Genomic DNA, 15695 nt, shown 5'->3' with positions numbered 1-15695 from the left:
TGGAATATTGGGCCTGAATTTCTCACCGCATTGCGCCCGCCTCCGCTCTCATTGCGCCGAGAGCATCGCGGGAGAGGGCCAAATCGGCCTTCCCGCCGGGTGCAGTACTGTGTCCAAGTCACCCAACTCTCAGCGCCCAGCACGATCACTCCCTCGCTGGGTATGATCCAGGTAATCATATTTAAATGACTCATTTAAATATGCATGGCCTATTTGAGGCCACATTCACCAGGCACCCGGAAGCCACCAGCTTCACAGGCGAGGTATCACCTGGGCGCAGATTAATACTGGTCTCCACAAACGGAAAACCAGGCATGGTGGGCACTCCAGGGTCTCGGAGGGTATTCCCATTGTCACTCCCATTGTCACCCTGGCAGTGCCAACCTGGCACCCAGGGTGCCAAGTTGGCATTGTCAGGGTGCTAGGTTGGTACTGCCAGGGTGTCATGTTAGTACTGCCAGGGGTGTCGGGGCAGTGCTGGTGCCAGGCTGGCATTGTCAGCGTGCCAAGTTAGCACTGTCCAGATGACAGGTTGGGATCTGTGGGGGGCCATGCCCTTGAAAGGGGGATATGAAGGGGCTTTATAAAGTTTGAAGGGGGGTTTAAGAAAGAGGAGGGGTCCGAAAAGGGGGGGCCTGATAGAGGGATGCTCTCAGTGGCCCCATAGCGTGGTGTACTCAGTGAGGGGGGGTAATGCCCATGTCTGTGTGTGGGATGGTATTGTCCATGGGTGAGGAGTGTGGGGGTCCCTCAAATTTACGTTGAGATCGTGGCACCCGTTCAAATGGCATCGTGACCTTTGAGGATCAGGTCTTGCCGGCGAGTTCCGCTCCCCCCTACTGAAAACATTTTGAAGTGCAGACTAGACAGGTGAGAAATCCACAAGGCCTAAAAAATGAAGAAATGAGGGTGAAGTGTGGGTGTGGAGCTCACCCAAAAGGCCAGTGGGAAACACCACATCAATCCCGGCCAAAACGGCACCCAGACTGCAAATCTCCAGCCACTGGGATTCTTTTTTCCTGCTAGCAGCGCATTTCCGCCCACGGATTTCCTGGCTACGTGGGGTGGCTTTGATGGGTAATTCCATTGACAAGCAGTGGGAAGAGAAAATCACACCATCAGAGAACGGCGCGCCATCGATAAATACACAGCTGGGGAACCGGAGAATCCAGCCCTTCGTCATTTTTGGATGAATTGTGCCCGTTAATTCTGTTTCTGTCTCCACAGATGCTGCCTGACCTGCTCTGTATTCCCAATGCTTTCTCTAGTTCAGATTTCCAGCAGTTGTGATATTTGCTTTTGTATTGTTCTTTGCTATGAAATTGTTTTTATCAAGTACCTAAATTCAGAGACCTGTGAGTTATCTGCAAATAATAGCTTCCTTGTTTTACTTTTTTCCTTCTGCTGGTATAAATCAACAGGAACGCGAGTCCCACAGGACTGGTCCTCACTGTTTGGGTAGCAGCTGTGTACAAGATTGCAATTCTGATTGAAAGGTGAGTATTGTATTGTCTGTTTTGGATTAATCTCCATAGTTGGTCTTCCCAAAGGGGAGACTTTTGCAAATGCCTCTTATACGCGCAGTTAGTTTTTTATTTAAGTGTACAGTGGAATAAAATAATAATGCTAAATATGTTAATTAACTCATATATAAGGTACCGTATATACTCAATTTTCTGATCCCAAATCTTGAGGCAAAAGGTAGGGGGTGGGTTTCTCCGTCCTGGTGCGGCACGCAGTCGATTTCTCCATTTTGCCGGCTGGTCAATGGGGTTTCCTATTGTGGGGCAGTCCCACACCGTCAGGAAACCACTGGGTTGCTGGTGAAACGGAGAACCCAACGGCGGAGAATTTATGCATGAGTAATATTTTTGAGGGATTGAAATCCAAGCATGTTCTTGGGTATGTTGACATATTTTGAGATTTTGGCTCCACTATTGCTTTGCACTGGGACCTGCATGGCCCAATCAGCGCCATTTTGAAAAGGCCTGCTCTGCTCCCAGAGACTGTCCCACTCCCAACTCCTTTCACTCACTTCCTCTTCCTTGACACCCCTCTCCTGACCCCTGACTTGCAGTGGGGGTTCTGGAGAAAGAACAGTGAGCAGGAGGGGTAGGAGAGGGAGAGAGAGAGAGAGCCAGTGGAAGAGGCAGTGACCAAGAGAATCAGCAAGAAGAAGAAGAATCAGCCTGCGGAATATGTGGCGAGTAGGTGGTAAGTAGAAAGAGTTAGGATTTTTTTGCTGAAGGTTGCTAAAAGTATTTTACACCTTTGCCTTACTCTAATGATAATGCTGTTCAGTTATGTGCCAGCTGCCTTCCCAAGGTGATTTTTTAAAGTATTCTTTCAGGGGACAGGGGCGTTGTTGGCAAGGCTAGCACTTGTTGCCCTTTCTAATTGCTCCTGAGAAGGTGGTGGTGAGCTACCTTCTTGAACCACTTAGTCCATGTGGTGTAAATACACCCATAGTGCTGTTAGGAAATGGTTTCCAGGAATTTGGCCCAGCAACTGTGAGAGGAAGGCAATATATTTCCAAATCAGGGAGGTGTGTGGCTCAAAGGGGAACTTGCAGATGATGGTGTTGCCATGCATCTCCTGTGAGTTTGGAAGGTGCTGTCGAAGGAGGCTTTGTGAGTTTTTGCAGTGCATCTTGTATATGATACACACTGCTGCCACCGTGCATTGGTGGTGAAAGCAGTGAATGTCTAAGGTAGTGGATGGGTGCCAATAAAGTGGGCTGCTTTGTCCTGGTTAGTGTCAATCTTACTGAGTGCTGATGGAGATGCAATCGTATAGACAAGTGGAGAGAATTCCATCACACTCCTGACTTGTGCCTTTTATATGATAGGCAGAAATCAGGGAGACTGGAGCTCAGTTACTCACCACAGAATTCTAGACTTCTGACCTGCTCTTGTAGCCAGAGTCTTTGTATGGCTGGTTCAGTTCAGTTTCTTTACAATGGTAACCTTCAGGGTGACTTCAGTGATGATAATGTAATTGACAGTCAAGGGGAGACAGTTCAATTCTCTCTTGGAGATGATCATTCCTGTCACCTGTATGGCACGAATGTTACGTGCTACTTATCTTCTATGTATCTGGGAATACATTCTTGTTGGTTCTGCATCATATGATGTATAGTGACATCAGTGTTTGTGCAGGCTTTGAGAAGATCACTATCTTCATTGTATGAGAAACAACCTTAATAAACCTCTCATCGTGTTTTACGAGGATCCAGAGTGTGGGCACCTCCAAACCTTTTCTCTTTGCTAAAACAAAGAAATATAGCAGAATAGAAAACTGGCGACGAGGATTGAGGCAGCAAAATGGCTGTAAAGAGGATTTTCATCAACTAATTGTGGGATGGCAACGGGAGCATGAGAATCATGAAACATGGAATTCATATGAAGAAAGATTCCAATTGTTTTTAATAGTTAATCAGACACCGGAGACCCTAGAGATAGCAACATTTCTCAGCTTAGTTAACTGTAAAACGTTAATGCTGCTACGGAATGTTGTTAACCCAGCAAAACAGGAATCAAGCCCTTCAATGAATTAATGAAAATCTTATAAGGACGTTTCTCTCCTAAACCGTTATTGATTGCAGAAAGGTTCCGATTCCACTGCCATAGTAAGGAAACCGTTTTAGAGTTTATAGCATCATGAAGAAGATTAGCTAGATATTGTGAATTTTGTACAACACTTGATGATACTCTTTGGGATAGGCTGATTTGTGGGTTAAGCGGTGAAGCAAATCGTAGGAAGTTGCTTACTGTAAGTGCTGCTGTGGAAGTTGCCACATCTATGGACTTGCAAAGAGAGAAACTTTGAAGATAGAGGTTGGACCGAAGAGCCACAAAATGGATACCTCAAGGAACAGGGCTGCAAAGATGCAACCATGTCACTGTTGTACCCCGTTGGACACTCGGTGAGGGAATGCTGGAGTAAATCAAATACATACAAGAACTGTGGCCCACATTGCCAAAACATATTGGGCTCGGAAAATGTCTTCGCCAAGGGAGTGTAAGAAGAACAACACAAACAATCTAGCTGTGTCTACAAATTAATGGATGAAGCTCAAGATCACTTAAGAGACAGCGAAAGCGAGCAACTGAAAGAGCTTCAGGTGTCTTATCAATCAATGCAGGGCAATCAACAATGTTTTGGGCCATATCCAAAACTTGAAGGTCATAAAATTAAAATGGAAATGGATAGGGTGAAGAACAGTATCACGAATGCCTGAAACAATTTATCATCAAAAGCTGAAGCATCTGCCTTTAAAAACCATCAAAGGTAATCCTAAGGATATATACTGACGAGGTTTTATCAGTAAAAGGATGTATTATGGCGAAAGTAGAAGAAAATTGGCAGAGCTAAGATTAGGCTTAACTGGGAAACAGTCAATCAATTAGTTGATTCAAAGAGCAATTTGCAACAACTTCTGAGTAAGTATGCGAAAGTGTTTGAAGATTCACCAGGCTCTGTGACTGAAGTTGAGCTACACCTAAAAATCAAGCCAGACAGCACACTCAAATGTCTCCAAGCTAGAACCGTACCGTACACCATCAAGACTAAAATTGAAGAACTATACAGATTAGTAAGGACAGGAGTCATTGAACCTGTTGCTACAAGTGATTAGGTGACACCAATTGTTCCTGTATTAAAACGGGATGGCTCAGTGAGAATGTGTGGAGAGCTTAGAACTACCGTTAACCCGGTTTTGTGCGTAGATCATTATTCACTGCCGCTGATTGACGACTTGTTTGCTAGACTTTCTAGAGAGCAGAAATTCAATAAAATTGAACTTTCACAGGCATATCTGCACATGAATATGGCTGTCGAATCACTGCCAGTACTCACCATTGTGACGCACAAATGTCTGTTTAGTTACAGAAAACTTCCTTTTGGAATAACATCTGAGCCTGCACTTTTTCAAAGATCCATGGGTCAAATTCTAAGTGGGTTGAATGGAGTACAATGTTACTTAGACAACATACTCATCACCGGTTTGAGTGAACAGGAACACTTGATGAATTTGGAAACTACCCTGAAGCAGTTACACAGCCACAACCTGAGAGTTAAGGAAAAGTATGACTTTCATGTCATCCATAAATTACTTTGGTCATATCGTAGACAAAGATGGTTTACACAAAGAACCAAAGAAAATGCCAGCAATCTTAGAAGCACCCCGCCCTCAAAATGTGTCACAATTAAGGAGGTTTTAAGGATTGATCAATTATTATGATAAATTTGTGCCGAATTTAGCAACACGATTTAAGCCTTCACACACGTTGCAATGTGTCAAACAGGCATGGCACTGGTCAGAAGAATGGGAATGCAGACAATGAAGTGAAAGAGGTTTTACTGAAGTCAAAGCTGTTGATTCATTATAATCCCAAAATGAAGTTGTAATTAGCTTGCGATTCCTCACCCTATGGCAGGGGTGGGCAAACTACGGCCCGCAGGCCGCATGTCTTTATGCGGCCCACCAAGATAAAGTCATAAAAAAAAGAATTTTTTTAAATTTTCTTTTTAAATTTAAAAAAAAAAAAAAAATTTTTTGTTTTTATAAGGTTAATGTGGGGGGCTGTTGGGTTACTGGTATACGTGGATACGTTGACTTGAGTAGGGTGATCATTGCTCGGCACAACATCGAGGGCCGAAGGGCCTGTTCTGTGCTGTACTGTTCTATGTTCTATATGAGGCGCCCAGAATCATAACCGGGTGAAGCGCCATTTTTGAAAAGTAGAGATAAAGAGGGCAGGATGCCGCCGGGGGATGCGCTGAGGTATATGCCGCACGCTAATTGGTTACAACCGGGACTATTAATACTATGCGGCCCTTTAAAATTGTGAATTTCTGAATGTGGACCTTGCACGGAAAAGTTTGCCCACCCCTGCCCTATGGGGTTCATGCAATCGTCTCACACATTGTGCCTTCAGGAGAGGAACAACCGATAGCATTTTCTTCATGCACTCTTACTAGCACAGAAATGAATTAGCACTCAGCTAGAAAAGGAAGCTTTGAGCATCATTTTTGGTGGGAGAAGGTTCCACCATTACCTTTATGGGCGTCCTTTTAGCCTTTTGATGGATCATCAACCCTTGACTACAATCTTTGGGCCGTTTAAAGGGCCATCATTCTTTGGCAGCTAGTGGATTGATATTGTCAGCACACACTTATAATATTCAGTATCGCAAGTCCAAGCAACATGCAAATACTGATGCTTCATCACGATTGCCATTACAGGTCAAGCATCACCAAGAAGAATATTTTGTCAATATTTTGTATTTCTCACTCGTGGATAGTATACCCGTGACTTCATCTCAAGTTGAAGGATATACAGGAGTCAATCCAGTGATGGGGATGGTGATGGACTTGGTCCAAAAAGGAAAGCTGTCAGGCATTCATAAGAAAAATCCAGACCTCAAGCATTACATCACACAGGGACTTGAGTTAATGGTACAGAATGGAGTTCTGTTGTGGGGATCCATGTGATTATTCCTCCATGCTTGCGTGGTCGAGTCCTTGACCAACTCCATCAGGGACATCCTGGTGTGGTAAGGATGAAGGAATTGAATGCAGTTATTTTTGGTGGCCAGGATGAGATGTTCAAATTGAAGAGGAAGTTGGGCAATGCCAATTGTTATAACCCCCCATGAGATCCACTGGAATGATCGACGTATGAGCTCCCCTGCTCAGCGGGGGAGGGTGAATACACATCGATTCTGCTGATCCACTGGATGGATACATGTTTTTAATAATTGTGGACACGCACTCAAAGTGATCAGATGTTGCGATAATGAAGTTAATGATGACTGAGCACACCATTGAAAATCTATATTTGCAAGATTTGGACCACAGGAGCAAATTGTCAGTGGTAATGGTAAGCAGATTACTTCAAAGGAGTTTGAGGACTACTTGAAAGAGAACGGTAGACACCATATCACCAACAAATGGATTGGCTGAATGTTTTGTGCCATCATTAAAATATTCTATCAAAGCATTGACGGACCAGGAGACATTATCAAGAAGAGTAAACAAATTTCTAATATTTTATCACAACATTGTACATGCTAGCACACAATGTTCACTGGCAATGCTGTTATTCAAGAGGAAGCTATGAACACAGTTTGATTTGTTAACTCCACCTGATACTTTAGAGATTGTCAAACGACAACAAGAAGCACAAATTGCTAGGAGGGAGAAAATCTCTAAGACAAAAACCAAGTATTCACCCAGCAATAGAGAGTGTTAGCTCGGATTAACAACACCAACGAGAAATGGGTACCAGCTATGATCCTCGCAAAGCCAGGTCCAATATCACGAAATATACAGATGGATGATGAAACAGTTTTGCAACATCATGCCGATCAGTTACTTGCTGCACAAAGTGAATTTGCAGAAACTCCTCAAGAGGATCTAGAGAGTCAAACTTTGGAATAGAGACCAGAGACAGTGACAAGTTCAGATTCTGTTTCTGAGGACTTTTCAATGCCTATAGTGACAGATAATGAAATAACTCAAGAAGTACCATCTACAGAAAGGAATGAGGACACTTGGTCGTAAGTAGTTGTGTTCAAGAACTCCGAATTCTACCAAAAAGGAATCGACGTCCACCACAGAGACTATCTCATTGAATTGTATAGAAATAACATATCAGGGGTGGCACAATCGTTAGCACTGCTCCCTCACGGCATCGAAGATCCGGGTTCGATCCCGGCTTTAGGTCACTGTCCGTGTGGAGTTTGCACATTCTCCCCATGTCACCCCCACAACCCAAAGATGTGCAGGGTGGGTGGATTGGCCATGCTAAATTGCCCCTTAATTGGAAAAAAAAGAATTGGGCACTGTAAAAAAATTTTAAGAATTAAAAAAGAAATAACATATCAGGGGATCTGTTGTATAAATGTTAATTATTGTCGTTGCACTAATGAAGTAAATAGGGAGGGGATGTTGCGTATGTGGGAACACATTCGTGCTGATTCTGCATCATGTGATGTGTAGTGACATCAGCAGAATGTTTGCATGGCCTTTGAGCAGATCACCATCTTGATTGTATGAGCAACACCTTTAATAAACCTCTCATTGTGCTATACAACAATCCAGAGTGTGGACAGCTCCATACCTTTTCTCATTGTGGCAACAAATAAATATAACATCATCCCAAACCTGAATGTTGTTTTGGCTTTCTGCACATGGCGATTAACTGTTTCAGTATCTGAGGAGTCACAACTGGTGCTAAACATTCATCAGCAAACATCCCCACTTCTGACTTTTTGATGGAGGAAAGGTCATTGATGAAACAGCTGAAGATGGTTGGGCAGAGGACACTGCCCTTTAATGATGTCCTGGGACTGAGATGTTTGACTTGCAACAACCACTCAATAATGGGCCTGATCTGAGCTTTTCACATCAGTCTTGCAGTAAAGCCAAAAAGGGGAGATCTCCATTTAAATAATGGATCACTGATGGTCTCATAAGGGACCTTGGAACAGCAAAGCTGAAAAAAGAGTCTCTTGGCCTAAGTGTGCTACTCTCTCTCTTTATCTGGTACCCACTGCTCCTAATCAAGAGGCTGAATTCCACTATTTCCATAACTAGATGAAGAGAGGTTGTTTTAGGTGGAGGCCTGTCATTGGATCTCTGTGAATCTGGACCTTTCCGTTGCTTTGCAGAATACTGATGTCAACAGTATTATGTGGCGGTGAGTTGAGTTGCCAACGCTGGCTGACGGTAATCCTGAACATTTCAACACATGTAATCCTGCCACCAATTATCCCATTCAGTGAATCACAATTGTTCACATCTTTCTTGTTATAAATAATTATCAAAAATATTCAGTGGAAAAATTTAAATAATTTATACAATTCTTTTAATTCTCCCTGAGATTTTTGTCTTGGGTTGTTTATAGTAGTCCAATTTATAGTGTCCAGGAAACTAATCTTTATTCCTCGGCCAATCCTGGAGGGCATGCAACACGTTTACAGTGAAAGTGCTTTCACATTGCTTTCAAAGGCATGTTCCATATGAAAAGATTAACTTTTGAAAAAAGAAACATATCTAATCTGCTGTGGCTTTTAAAAAAAACTCATTTATGGGATGTGGATATCACAGACTAGGGACGCATTTATTGTCCATCCCTCATTGCTCTTGAGAAGGTGATATTGGGCTGCTTTCGTGAACCGCCATGTGTAGATTCTGGCGCTGGACTGGGTTGGGCACAGTAAGAAGTTTCACAACACCAGGTTAAAGTCCTACAGGTTTATTTCTTCACCCGATGAAGGAGCAGCATTCCGAAAGCTTGCCATTTCAAATAAACTTGTTGGACTTTAACCTGGTGTTGAGTCTTCTTCCTGAACCACTACATCCCATGTGGTTGAGGAATACTCCTGGTGCTGCTAGAAAGTGAGTTCCAGGATTTTGACACAGAGACAGTGAAGGAATGGCGATATATTTCCAAGTCAGGATGGTGTGACTTCAAGGGGAACTTGTAGGTGGTGCTGTTCCAAGGTGGTGAACGTCACAGGTTTGGGAGGTGCTGTCAAAGGAGCCTTGGTGAGTTGCGGCAGGGTATCATATAGATGGTACATTTTACTGCCATTGTGCGTCGGTGATGGATGGGGAGGATGTTGCACGTGGTGGATGGAATGCCAATCAAGTGGGTTGCTTTGTCCTGGATGGTGGTGAGCTTCTTGAGTGGTACTAGAGCTACACCAAGGACTGTACAGTGATCACTACTACCAATACTGTCATGGAAGGTGAATCTGCCACAGGTAGATTGGGGGAGATGAGGTCAAGGAGGATCTTCCCTCTTTTTTAAGATTCATTTACAGCATGTGGGCATCACTGGCTAGTCCAGCGTTTATTGGGCATCTCTAGCTGCCCTTGAAATGGTGAGCTGCCTTCTTGAAATGCTGCAGTCCCTGAGATGTAGAACACCCACAGTGCTATTGGTAATGGTGGTGGGGGGGGTAATTCCAGGACTTTCACCCAGTGGCAGAGAAGAAATGGCAAAATATTTCCAAGTCAGGATGGTGAACCTCTTGGTGGTGGTGTTCACAGATACTACTGCCCTCATCCTTCTAGATGGTGATAGCCATGGGTTTGGAAGGTACTGCCTATGGAACTTTGAGAGTTCCTGCAGTGCATCTTGTAGATGGTACTCACTGCTGCCACTGTGCATCACTGGTGGAGGGATTGAATGTTTGTGGAAGGAGAAGAAATCAAGCGGGTTGCTTTGTCCTGGATGGTGGCGAGCTTCTTGAGAGTTGTTGGAGCTGCACTGCATCCAGGCAGGTGAAGAGTATTCCATTACACTCCTGACTTGTGCCTTGTAGATTGTGGACAGACCCTTGTCAGGTGCCTCACCAACTGCTGAAGACCCAGTCTAACGGTTATGTCCTTTCAGATTCGGCCGGCTCATACAGTGGTGGAGCTACCGAGCCACTCTTGGTGATGGACATTGAAATCACCCACTCAGAGTACATTCTGTGCCTTTGCCACCTTCATTGCTTCCTCGCAGTGGTGTTTAGCATGGAGGAGTATTGATTCATCAGCTGAGAGGGGACAGGAGGTGGTAACCAGTAGAAGTTTCCTTTCCCACGTTTGACCTGATGCCTTGAGACTTCATGGGGTCCAGGGTCGATGTTGAGGACTCTCTCCTGACTATATACCCCTGTGTCACTGCCTCTGGTGGGTCTGTCCTGTCAGTGGAAAGGACCTGCTCAGGATGGTGATTGTGGTATCTGGAACATTATCAGTAAGGTATGATTCCATGAGTATGATAATGACAGGTTGTTGCTTGACTAGTCTGTGGGATGGCTCTCCCAATCTTGGCACATGTTCTAGGTGTTAGTAAGGAGAACATTGCAGGGTTGACAGGGCTGAGTGTGCCATTGTCGTTTCCAGTGCCAAGTCTGTGACGGGCGGCCCATCCGGCTTCATTCATTTTAGGCATTGTAGCCATTTGATACAACTGAGTGGCTTGCTTGGCAATTTTAGAGGGACTTTAAGAGTCAACCACAAAGAGTCCGGAGTCACATGTAGGCCAGACCAGTTAAGGAGAGCAGATTTAATTCATTAACTGACATTAGTGAACCAAACGGACTTTTACGACAGTTGACAATGGTTTGTGGTCACCATTAGTAAAGCTTTCAAGTCCAGATTTATTCATTGAATTTAAATTTTACCAGCTGTTTTGGTGGGATTTGAACCCATGTCCTCAGGGCCTTAGCCTGGGCCTCTGGATTACTTGTCCACTGACGAGCTTTTGAAGTACATCATCATTGTGTTTCAGTCACTTTGGCCTTCATAACCTTTGACCAAAGAACTAGTACGCTTTTAGAATTTAAAACAAACACTCTGTCCAATTGCCCCGGACCATCAACACATTTCTCCAGTCAGTGGGTACACAGCAGAAAGGTAACTGGATTTAGCTGGACATTAGCATAGCCTGAGTTAAGGAGGGGGAATTTGGCCAGAGTTCTTGTTATACAGCAACCCCTGCTGAAAACATTGGTCTATGGTTATCAATCAAGGCCAGGACCATGTTGAACTCACCAAGGCGAATAGCCTGCTAACATTGATAGTTTAGGTGCACATATGAATAATGGCTATTTGGCCAGGTTACAAAATGACAACTCACATTCAGGAAGTTATAATTCAGCAACTAGTCAATGCATTCAGGAAAAAAAGAGGAAAGAAAATTGGCAAGTGATAAAATGTTGCAGAGCGATATAAAAAATTAAATTGTTCGTCTTTTATTTTCCATTTCTGAATGATTTTGTTGACTGTTTCAACATGGCCAGAATAGGGATTGATAGTGTTAATACAAAATCCATAAACGTATTCTGGGGAAAAAAATTAAACAGCTGATTATAGAAAACCAACTCAGTCCATCATTGAGAGAGTGGAATTTTGGGTGGGATCCTCCAGTCCTGCCGACAGCACACCCCAGCCACCAGGAAACCCGCGGCATGGGATGGATTGAATGAAAAACCCCATTGACAGTAGCGGGACCACAAGATCCCGCGGTAACCAATGGCGGGCCACATCCCGCCTCTGAGAAATATGCCACGGGGAGGCCAGAGATTCTCAGTATATTTGGGGAAGCCTCTGATTTTCTTGGTCACTTTTGTATATATATTAACATTTAGGGAGTATTGACAAAGTATTTTGTTCAAAATGTGAGAGTAGAGCTGCATTAAAGCATTTTCAGTTACAGACGCACTTTATTCTGACAGCCTTTGTGATACTTCTCTCTTTCTTGTAAATGGCAGCCCATTCACAGATGAAGTATATCGTCAAAAAGAAAAGGCTATGAAGGAGAACTGAATGGCTGGTACATTCGATAAGAGGACACGATTTAATTGGATTCAATTGGATTCCTCACTTTGGTTCATTTTGGAATTACACTAATTTATGAATGGATTCTAATATTTAATAACTATTAATTAGTTACGATGTGATGCTCTACTAATTATGGTCCATTTAAATATAGTTAACTGGTGATTGAAGGGTGATACTTCGTATACGTTATGCCTGATGACGAGAGTTTTAAAATGTTTCATACAATTCAAAGTAATGATGGGCTCATTCATATAGCTAATGGAGAAGCACCAAATTGTTTGGTACAACCTCGCTGTAAATGCAAATATAAATGGAACCAATACTAACATCAGTCTGTTCAGACCTGGACAGGTTATTAAGCCAAAAATATCAGATCATGTTATTCACGTTCGCTAAACTAAACTTATACTCTCAATTTTGCTGCATCAGCGATAGATTTACCCAAACATTTCTTGCTGCCTTATCAGTGATCTCTTTAATTCCTTCCAAACCTAGTGTTACCTTCACATCTAATGACATAACGATTACATTGTAAGTCTGATTTTAAATATATATATTCTTTTGAATCTGGTGAGAGTTGAATCTTTCATAGAAATTGGACTTGTCATTCCCATTAATCTATCATGAGTCTTGATGTGGGACAGTGAGAATAGTATTATCAATCCTTGCTGACACAGTACAAAAAACATTAGATTACCTGCTGAAATCCCTGTATTTTTACATTAGAACACAGTAATAATAGAAAATATTACACAGATAGCATTTCTGGTCTTTCATTTGCATATTCTTGTATGCTACTGGATATTGTGCAAACCTTCTAGGTGTAAAAATATTGCAGTATTACAAAAAATGCATTCTGATAAAGAGAGCATGTTGTGAACAATACTATTTCAAATATACACTAAATTGTATTTTATATTAATGGATAAATAAGAAAAATATGTATTTTTATATACAGTGGAACCTGTTCCCATTATCTTTGGTAAGAAAAACTTTGATGCCATATAGACTGGAAAGTTCCAAGTTAAATTTCTGGTCTGTCCTTGTTTAGTTGATATCAACTGGGTTGGGAACAGCAAATTGGACCCAGTGTCTCTAAGCAAGGGCAGGCAAAATCAACTCAGGTTCCTGTTCCTGATTACTATCAGTGGCCCTCTGATGGAATATATACAAGTATTGTTCTGTATGAGGACAAGATTCAATGGCTCAAGTCTACTTGGGCAATGCACCACAACGGGCACTGCTCCATTGTCATTCATGGGATGTGGGCGCCATGGCCCTTGTTGTGCTGAGCTGTCTTCTTGAACCCCTGCAATCCCATAAACTTTCTAGGGATTGTGAGTGGCTTGCGAGGCCATTTAAGAGTCAACCACATGGCTGTGGGTCTGGAGTCACATGGAGGCCATAAAGGGCATTCGTGAACCAGATGGGTTTTTTGTTTACAACAATAGTTTCATGGTCATCATTAGACTTTTAATTCCAGATTTTTTTCTGAATCCAAATTCCACCTTTGCCATGAGTATTATTTTCACTGGAGGTCTGAACAAGGAACACTGAGGCTCTCCCACATTGCCAAGCCTGTCAGGATTCAGACCCAGGAACCGAGCAGGCCCAAGTAGTCGATATTTAAAGTTTTTTTTTGATGGTTTCCTTGTGAAGCAGGATTGCTCCTCTGGGCTTCATGAGGATTCTCCTGCCCCAGGTCTCCCCCGCTACAGACCGTGATTCCTGCCCCTGAACCTACCTATGCACTTGCTTTGCCCGAGAGACCAGGTCTAGGTCCCCTGGCGCAGTGTTCGAGCAGCCAGATTTTAACAGGCACTTCTGTTTGTGGAATCTTATAACTGGATTGTAGCCAACCTGCCCAAGTTTCTACTTCTGCAGAAAGTATAAGATATCTTCAGTGTATTAGCAACTTTATGCAAGTTGCATCATATCATATTTCATCAACACAACACGAGGTTTAAAATTTATTTCCATCTTGAGAACTCCTCTGTTTGTTTCTGGCAAGTGTAGCAGACTGCTGGAGTGGTGTAGGCAAGGACCTCTGACTTCAGAGCATCTGCTGTATAAAATCTAAGGAGGTCAATCCAGTCCCTGTAAACACCATTGTAGCTTGCCAGTTTTTTGGTTGCTACAGGCTCTGATACATACTTAGAAACACTTGCAGCTGATGACAAAAAAAGACTTACCATTTAAAATATATCTTTTATATCTTTCACTTTATAATATTTTAAAATGTCAAAATTGATGTTGTAAAAGGTTAAAGATAATTTGTACCAGAATAACTGATGTTATATGTTTTATCTGGGATATCGATTTCACATTGTAAATCCAAGCGTTCAAGTTACTGCCTCTGCAATTCTTCAGGTCAGAAACAGCAGTGCTACGTTATAGCAGATTTTACTATTTAATTTATCCATAACTTTGATTACATACACAAAACACATTAAATACCAAATGCTGCATCTTCCATAAAAGGGAACTAAACTTTTCAGTTTTTCATCCATTACCACTGCATTGGAAATATACTACCAGGAAGGATTTGCTGTAATTTGAATAACCTCAAAGCTTCCCCTCCCTCACTGATGTGAAAAGCGGAGGAAACCTCACTTGACCTTGTCTGACCACCAGTTGCACTCGAGAGCAAGGACATCATTAGCGACTTCTATGTTATAAAAGCAGATTTTCTGTGTATTCTATGATTGTGAATTTGAAACATTGGGTACAGTAAAATGTTTTCTGCTAAGTTCTTCATGACCATGTTTGTGATTTGTTATCTTGCACAAAAATATTAATTGTTCTTTTTTGGATGATTTGTATAATTAAATAATAGACTCTCCTCTTCTCGTGTTCCACCTCTTTTTGTGTTACCGTGTTAGTGGCGATAATTGGATGTATCTGTTCCAGCCAATTTGCTCCCCAACAGAGAGTGGTGAACCTGTGGGATTCACTACCACAGAAAGTAGGTGAGGCGGAAACATTATGTAATTTCAAGAAGGAATTAGATATAGCTCTTGGGGCTAAAGGGATCAGAAGTATGGGGGGGGGGGGGGGGGGGGGGTGGGACCAGTGTATTGAACTTGATGATCAGTCATGCTCATACTGAATGGCGGAGCAGGCTTGAAGGGCCGAATGGCCTCCTGCTTCTATTTTCTATGTATGTTTCTATGTATGTATGTATGATGAAGGGTGCAAATACTCACCAATAACCTATTCAACAATGCTCAGTTTAGGTTCTGCCAGGACGACTTTGCTCCAGAGCTCATTACAGCTTTGATTCAAACATTATCAAAATAATTGAATTCCAGATGTAAGGTGACAGTGCCTGCCCTTCATATCGAGGC

The 15695-nt window shown here is 42.7% G+C and overlaps 1 protein-coding gene across 1 annotated transcript in view; it reads left to right on the top strand.

Moving 5' to 3' along the window:
• The window catches only part of pemt (phosphatidylethanolamine N-methyltransferase), a 151075-nt gene extending 135885 nt beyond the window's left edge, over positions 1–15190 (top strand). Inside the window, 2 exon segments of the mRNA XM_038819345.1 lie at positions 1422–1496; positions 12279–15190. Of these exon segments, the coding sequence (XP_038675273.1) occupies positions 1422–1496; positions 12279–12333 (130 nt within the window). The 3' untranslated portion in view covers positions 12334–15190.
• Positions 15191–15695: the final 505 nt, after the last annotated feature.

This window comes from Scyliorhinus canicula, chromosome 15 (genome assembly GCF_902713615.1).
Source record: "Scyliorhinus canicula chromosome 15, sScyCan1.1, whole genome shotgun sequence".
Taxonomy (NCBI): Eukaryota; Metazoa; Chordata; class Chondrichthyes; order Carcharhiniformes; family Scyliorhinidae; genus Scyliorhinus; species Scyliorhinus canicula.
This window is presented reverse-complemented; position numbering and strand designations above follow the sequence as displayed.